The 8,077-nt window shown below is 35.2% G+C and overlaps 3 protein-coding genes across 3 annotated transcripts in view; 1 reads left to right on the forward strand and 2 right to left on the reverse strand.

Annotated features, from left to right (window-relative positions):
- The window catches only part of LOC116846565 (probable cytochrome P450 6g2), a gene marked incomplete at its 3' end in the record, with an annotated part of 1,769 nt that extends 1,113 nt beyond the window's left edge, over positions 1-656 (reverse strand). The window contains exon 1 of the mRNA XM_032820547.1: positions 7-656. Within this exon, the coding sequence (XP_032676438.1) occupies positions 7-546 (540 nt within the window). The remainder of the gene's footprint in view (positions 1-6) is intronic.
- A 1,467-nt stretch (positions 657-2,123) lies between these two features.
- On the reverse strand, positions 2,124-4,522 carry LOC116846640 (cytochrome P450 6a2-like). Its single transcript, XM_032820734.1, has one exon. The coding sequence runs from the start codon at positions 4,287-4,289 to the stop codon at positions 2,781-2,783; it is 1,509 nt and encodes a 502-aa protein (XP_032676625.1). The 5' UTR covers positions 4,290-4,522; the 3' UTR covers positions 2,124-2,780.
- A 661-nt stretch (positions 4,523-5,183) lies between these two features.
- LOC116846639 (cytochrome P450 9e2-like) lies at positions 5,184-7,085 on the forward strand. The gene has a single exon (XM_032820733.1). The coding sequence runs from the start codon at positions 5,244-5,246 to the stop codon at positions 6,750-6,752; it is 1,509 nt and encodes a 502-aa protein (XP_032676624.1). The 5' UTR covers positions 5,184-5,243; the 3' UTR covers positions 6,753-7,085.
- Positions 7,086-8,077: the final 992 nt, after the last annotated feature.

The following is an 8,077-nucleotide window of genomic DNA, read 5'->3' on the forward strand; positions in this document are numbered from 1 at the left end:
AAACAAATCCCTCATCTCGAGTTCTATCATACTGTTGCTTCCACTCATTCTTCTGTCCAGGTAATCGTCGAACTTTTTCAAAACCTGCTCGACGGACTTGTACAGTATTCTTAACCGTTTGCCAGTAAACGCGTGAGTCAAACGTTTCCGAGATGTAAACCACATCTCGCCGTTGGCAAAGAAAGGATTTATCGCGAAAAGAGGATCGAGTTGAAAGTCCACTTTCAATAGATTATCGGAGAAACTGTCAAAATTCGACTGTATCACTGTTTTCACCAATTCTGGATCACGTATTATCAATGCAGGTTGCGTTTTGTTGTAAATACCGACCATGCTGTGTTGCGGATGATCCTCGTAAATCTGTCGGATGAAATCAGGGAAGCTCATCTTCAAAGACACGACCGGCCACATGTGACCGAGTCCGGGGAGAAGACCCTTCGCGCATGGAATGCCCTGATTGCGCCAATAATTGTAATGTCTGGTCAAATAAAAGTAATACGTTGCGACGAGCACTCCAATAAGCAAAGAAATAAGTACGACATCCATTATGGCTCACTTCTTTCATCAAAGGCACATTGATCAATCCGGTCCTACTTATCAGCGTTGACTGGTGAATAAAACATTTCGCGTATCTCTTAATTCTTAACTCAATTCTAAACGTAGGATTTTATCGCAAATTATTCTATCGCATGTTATCATCCTCTGATGTCTATATAGATACTGCGACATTTCTAGAGTACAAATTGGGCCTTGTGAGTGTCCAGTCGCGAAGTAGGAAATTAAAAAGTATAATAGTAAAGCTCGGGATAAGTAATTCGTGTTATCGTTTAAATTGTTAATTTCTTATTGCATTGATTCGTTAATTTATTGTAACTTTCTCCAATACGCTCAAGTTTTGATCTTTGAATATATCGAGAATTCAAATAGTTATATTATTTGATTTCTATTAAGAGTAAGAAAATAAGAACTCAATAACAATGAAATCAATTAAATAATAGGAAAAAGGGCTAATTCGAGTTCAAGCACAGGATTAATAGTGCTATGTACCATATGGGTAAAAAAACCATGATTTTAATTAGGATCAAGCCAAAATTTTGCATGAGGAACGTCATTACATGAAACGCCTGATATCAGAAATGATTTACATTAAATTTCAAAAACATGGACTTAATTCTCAAAAGGACACAGAATATTTGGGCAACAGCTACTGCGGCTTATTATGAAAATAAAACTTTATTTATTTCCTTCTCTTCCAAGAGTCGTCGCCGCAATGTTAATGTTCGTGTATATAAGTCTGTTATTATCTCTTTTACTTAGACGTGGCGAGGTTATTGTTGACAGGATCGTTTCACTTTTAGCTGAGCTCAACAAAAGTAATTCATATTGACCGTTTTAATTATTTATTATATTTTAATCTTACCTATTTTTATTTTATTTTATGGTTTTTTTATAGTTATGGCTACTTCCTAGTATTAATTTGAACTTTTTAATATTAGTCGAGTAACGGTCTTGTCAGCTATAATACTGCGAATAACATTCATGTCATTTTATTAAAGTTTTTAATTAATTCTTTTACTTATAATGCGCTCATTTTGTAAACCTTGAGTTTTTTTATATCACTGAAGAGGGTTCATGATTGAGCCGAAACGTTTGATTATTTATATTGAGTATTCATGTTCAATAAATATTGCTCTATTTTCTAACAAGGAAGGTTTTACTCATATGGTACATAGCACTATTAATCCTGTGCTTGAACTCGAATTAACCCTTTTTCCTATTATTTATTTGATTTCTGTTTCTGCTTCTTGAGTTATCCTAACACAAATCATATTTTCTTAAGCGAATATGCGGTATATTACTATATTTCATGAAATTTAGTAATTTTAAAAGCTGTTTCAATATAAAACAAGAATAATCTTACAATAAGATCTCATAGTTGTAAAATAAAAAATCATGACTATTTGTTAGCGTGCAACATAAATTTAGTTCTCCTTTAATGAATAATTGCGATTGTTGCTTTTTTATTAGAACTACCTGACCGCTTTTTAATCAGAGTTCCTACTTGTTTGTTATTTCTCTTTATTTACATTGCTCTTAAGGTGGTGACGAAAATAATATTGTCTAAAATCTTTTTTTATTTTACGCCGTTTAATTGGTTCAATTTACATCGTATCTGAAAAATACGCTTACCATTAATAAGATTTGAAATTGAGACCTCCGAAATTTAAAAGAATTACTTATTTAGATATTTCTACCCTAATTAATAAATTGATAAATTTATTTCGTACTATCTGCATACGTTACAATCAGAATACTTATATAAAATTTCTTAACGATATAATGCAATGCTAAAAAATTAGACAGTACAGATTAAAAATTATGTTTTACATATACTTTTACTATTAATATAACTAACATGAGATATAATATATAATATAATATGAGATTGTACATAATATGAGATTGTATGTGTGTATTTATCTATACCTAGCATTAATTACAAAATTTTAAAATGCTTGCTAGAAGAATATGCTTAACACAAGTATTAAATTGTTTCTTCTTCTACATATTTTTACATAAAAATGTTTATTTTATAGATTTTTAAAAGTAACTTTATTTAACAATACGTAAGTATAATTCTATTTATAATAGCTTGATGCTATATAATTTCTGTTTTTCCATTGATGCTTGATATATATATTTTGCTGTTAATATCATGAAATCTTAAATCTTGATATATCATAAAGATCTTTATGTATCATAAAGAAAGATTTTTATGATTACAACTGTCGGACAAATGCCCATAGACCGCCCTTCGGTGTTGGTAGGAAATTTCCGGGCAGCATCTTCAAGGGTACTTGTGTCTTAGGTGAAAGCTCCAGACTGTACTTTTTTAAGAATACAGCCAGACATGCTTTCACCTGCAACAAAGCCATCCTCATTCCGACGCAGATCCGCGGCCCTTCGCCGAAAGGAAGATAAGTGAATTTCTCAATGCTGTGTTTCCTGTCCGGGCTGAATCTTTCAGGATCGAATACTTCAGGATTGTCCCAATACCGAGGATCTTCCTGCAAACCTTGAACGGGTATTAAAATTAACGTTCCAGGTTCCACGGAGCAGACAAGACCATCGGATCCCTTCAGCTCGCATTTCGCTGTGCAATACTTGGTCAAAACTGGCCCCATGGGTGTGACCCTCAGAGACTCGTTTATTACTTGATCCAAGTACGTCATTTCCTTCAAAGCTTCGTACGTGAGAACGCCTTCGTATCGAGAGAGTACGGACACCACTTCTTTGCGTAACTTCTCCTGCACTTCCGAATGAGTAGCCAAGTAGAAACTGATGAAACTCAAATTGCTACTAGAGGTCTCGTAACCGTCAAGGACGAACGATAACGCATGAGACGCGAGTACCTCTACATCGAACTTGTCACCCTCCATTCGCTCTAATTCAACCATTAATTGAAGAAAATCGTTCCTAGGTACATTCTCCGTTCTCCTCTTCTTCATAAGATCCGTGATTAACCCTCTGAAGAAACGATCGACATGCTTCGGTATGAAACTTATCTTGAAGATCTTGTTCAACCAAGGGATCATCATGATGATATTGAAAACAAGTGTACTCCGAACGGATGGTTCCATGACAGTCTTGGCGATGTTTCTGAAGGACGCGCTGCTCTCTTTCTCATCGAAACACAATCCATCCACGCCGAAACCCGCGCTCGCTACCACCTGCGCGGTGTACCTGGAGAACAATTCCTTCAGATCCAATTCCATCTTCTCCGCTTTATTCAATTTTCTGTCCAAGAAGCTTTCGAATTCTACGCACACCAATTTAACACTTTCAAGCAGTATCTTCAATCGCATGCTAGAAAACGCATAAGTCAAACGCTTCCTTCCGGTCACCCATTTCTCCCCAGTCGCGATGAAGGGATTATTGGCCACTAGAGGATCCAAGTTAGAATCCACTGCGATAGCATTCTGCTGGAAGCTTGCAAAATTAGTCTGCATCACCTCCTTCACTAACTCCGGCTCGATGACCATCAACGACGGCGACGAAAAATTGTAAAAACCGACCATGCTGAAATTCTTGTACTCTTTGTACATTCGACGAAAACGTTCAGCGTACGTAATTTTCAAGCACAGTACTGATAACATATGACCCACTCCAGGCAAAACTCCAGACGCACATGGAATTCCTTGTTTGTCCCAATATCTCAAATTTCTCGTTAAATAAATATACAGGATGATAAGTGTTCCGACAATTAAAGTTAATAGAACGACAGCCATCTTGCTATTATTAACACTTTAGTTAGAATCAGTCCGACGTTATTCTGACGACGTATCAGCCGCGACTGCTGATGGTCTAGATGACAGAATCGTTGTTATGGCAATGCAGATTGATGACCTTTATTAGCAAAGAAACGAGTAAAGCCAAGTAACGTACAGAGTAGTAAAGTATAGAGAATTCTCTTGGTGATTTCTAAATGGATGCAAATTACAAGTGCATTTTATTGCAAAATGGAAGTTAATAAATATACAGGACGTTATCTCATATCACGCGCTTATATATCTTATATTATATAGATTAAAGAAATTATATCGTGCATATAATGAGATATCTATAATGCTTAAAAAAAATGCAAAGATTATATAATACCATATTGAAATTTTGTGTATGGAAAAATATCACAAAAGTTTTTTGAACTCGTTTGCCAATATTGAAAGGAAAAATTATTTCATAATTCGACAAACGTAAAATTACGAATTAAAGTAATGTTAGAGAAGCTGAAATTCTCTAACATTGATGAATTTATTTTATGTAAACCAAACATGAGTTCTAACTCGACATATTCTATTTATCATATAATAGAGATGAAGGTCACGCGCATCCCAATTGGATAATAGCCAGCAATCGTATCATCTAGCTGGACATCCTGGTTCTCTCCTATAGGATGGCATATAAGCTAATGTCAGTTATATCAAGAATTTCAATAAATAAATAACATTTCAAACACGTGTAACATTCATCCTATAATCTTCTGTAATCATTAAAACTCTTGCTAATAACAGAATGCATTGTGTCGCGAAAACAGTGCGCTTTGTTAAAAGGGAAGCTGACCTCATCATTCTCATTATTCAAGCCATTTATCCAAGAGTTATACAAGACTTAAATACACTTAGATAGCAGCCGCGCAACATTCAACCGCTCAGTATCGTATGATTCTTTGAAAGAGAAACAAGATGTTTGTCATGTTCGTATCATTAATCTTCGGAGCACTGGTACTCCTTTATCTCTACTTGGCAAACAACATCAAATACTGGCAAAAACGTGGCATTCCTTGTGCAAATGGTGCTTTACCAGGCATTGGTCATATGTGGGACTTACTAATGTCAAGAGCATCATTTAACGAGTGCTGTGAGAAGATCTACGATAACAATATAAAGCACAGTATAGTCGGCTTTTACAATTTCATAACGCCGACATTGATGATTCGCGACCCGGAACTAGTGAAAACCGTGCTGCAGACGAAATTCACGAATTTTCACGAAAACAGTGGCATTGTCAACGCTGACGTAGACCCACTTCTGGCGAACAATCCATTCTTCACGTACGGAGAAAAATGGACAACTGGTAGGAAACGTCTGACCTACGCCTTCTCCAGCATGCGACTGAAGATTCTGCTCGAGAACGTTAAGCAGGTTTGTCTGAAATTCGAAGACTTCATAGACAGAAAGATGAATAAAACAGGGGAAGTGGAATTGGAGTTGAAGGATTTGTTCTGCAGATATACCACGCAGGTAGTAGCAAGCGCTGGTTTCGGTGTGGACGGATTTTGCTTCGACGACAAAAAACAGAAAGAAACGTTCTATAATATCGGACAGGAACTTTTCAAACCCTCTTCTCTGAGCTCTATTAAAATCACCATTGCATTTTTAATGCCCTACTTTAGCAAAATGTTGCGAATAAAATTATTACCAGAAAAATTTGATAATTTCTTCAGGACGCTGGTCACGAACGTTATGGAAGACAGAAGAACAAGTGGTATGCAAAAAAACGATTTCCTTCAATTGATGACGGAATTAGAGCGTATGGAAGGTGATAAATTCGACATAGACGTCTTAGCATCTCACGCGGTGTCGTTCTTCATAGACGGCAGCGAGACTTCCGGCTCAACTTTGAGCTTCGTTGGTTTTCACGTAGCTGCTTATCCTGAAGTACAGAAAAAGTTACGTGAAGAGATAATATCCGTACTGGAAAAATACGATAACATTCTCACGTACGAAGCTTTGAGAGAAATGACGTATATGGATCAGGTCTTCAACGAATCGCAGAGATTGTTACCCGTAGTTACAGTCCTAAACAAAATTTGCACAGAAACAATTGACTTGAAAGGCTCCGACGGACTCGTCTACCATATTGAAGCTGGAACGAACATACTGATACCCATCAGTAGCCTGCACAATGATCCTCATCACTGGGAGAAGCCAAACGAGTTCGACCCTGAAAGATTCAACGCGGACAGAAAACGCAGTGTCAAGAAATTCACTCACCTTCCCTTCAGCGAAGGACCACGGTCCTGTGTTGGGATGAGAATGGCTCAGCTACAGATGAAAGCATGTATGGCAACGCTCCTGAAAAAGTACAGTCTGGAACTGTCCCCCAAAACAGAAGTTCCATTAAAAATGGTACCATCAAGTTTTTTACCAATAACAAAAAGTGGCTTATGGGTCTTTATCCGAGAGCTTTAACTGCAAAAATATTTTTTTCAATCTTTTTTAACGTGTTATAACAATTTATTTTGTTATCTGTTATCCAAAGATAACGGATAACCAATTAAATTGATATTTCTATTTTTGTTATTAAGTATATTATTATTTTTTCTAAGATTATACAATTATAGCTACGTTTTATTATATTCTAATAACGTTAATAAACATACTTATTTCAATTCACATACAATTTTGCAATACGAATTATTTATTATACAAAACGAAACAATGTTTAATTATAAATGCAAAGAGAAGAATTTATACTACTTATAATAAGTAATTTTATATTTGTAAAATAAATTCTTGATAATATCCTAAACTTTTCTTATTTGTATACATAGAGTAAAAATAAGAATAGCATATGTATGTATAATACTTTCCTAATCCGTTGTAAAGAAAAATAAATATTCAATCTAAAAATCGAACATTTACTTAAAATACGAGCTATATTTCTTCCTAAATATAACCAACTACTTTTATCTGACTGAATCCTTCTGGTTACCTTGGAACTATCACAGTACAAAAAATCTAATCGCAAGTAGCAAACAGATATTATAAAAAACTTCATTCGCGCAGAGTATTCCACCTATCTGTCAGTATCTGTTTTCCACTAGGAGAAACAGTATTACATATTCAGATATTCAAAGTGTTAAGATCAGCATGACGACGATGTTTTCATGTACGTTATATAACATTAGCTTGATGTAACCTTCATCACATTAAATGACTTGTGATGCTCGATAGAGACAATAAAGATTGTTCCAACAAATATATGATAATATCGATTAAAAAGTAAACAAACAGGTTATATAATAAAAAGATTAGACATTGATTACTTCTATATAAGTTCCAAATATAAATTTTATTGATTTAATATATCAAATATATGTTAATTTATTCTTTGTAATGCATTATAAGAATTTATAATCAAGTGTGTGTCGTGGTTTTTTCCATTTCTGTTATCTCGCAAGTTATTATTTTCCTGAGATTAAAAAATTATTATGATATTTCAATGATATTGACAAGCACACTTACTACTCATGTACAATTTTGCGACGTAAATTATATTATATGAGAAACAGCAATATTTATCTAAAGAATCATGCTACGTAACACACGTACAATATGTGAAGTTACATGTTTATGTTTGCAGAAGTCAATTATTAATAATATCTTAGATTTTTCTTATTTTGTGTGTATGGTGGGTGTGTGTGTTTGTATGTGTGTTCGTGCGTGCGTGCGTGCGTGCGTGCGTGCGTGCGTGCGTGCGTGCGTGCGTGCGTGCGTGCGTGCGTGCGTGCGTG

The sequence above is a fragment of the Odontomachus brunneus genome, unplaced genomic scaffold (assembly GCF_010583005.1).
Source record: "Odontomachus brunneus isolate Ranch 3 - 2012 unplaced genomic scaffold, Obru_v1 Obru_scaffold_066, whole genome shotgun sequence".
Lineage (NCBI taxonomy): Eukaryota > Metazoa > Arthropoda > Insecta > Hymenoptera > Formicidae > Odontomachus > Odontomachus brunneus.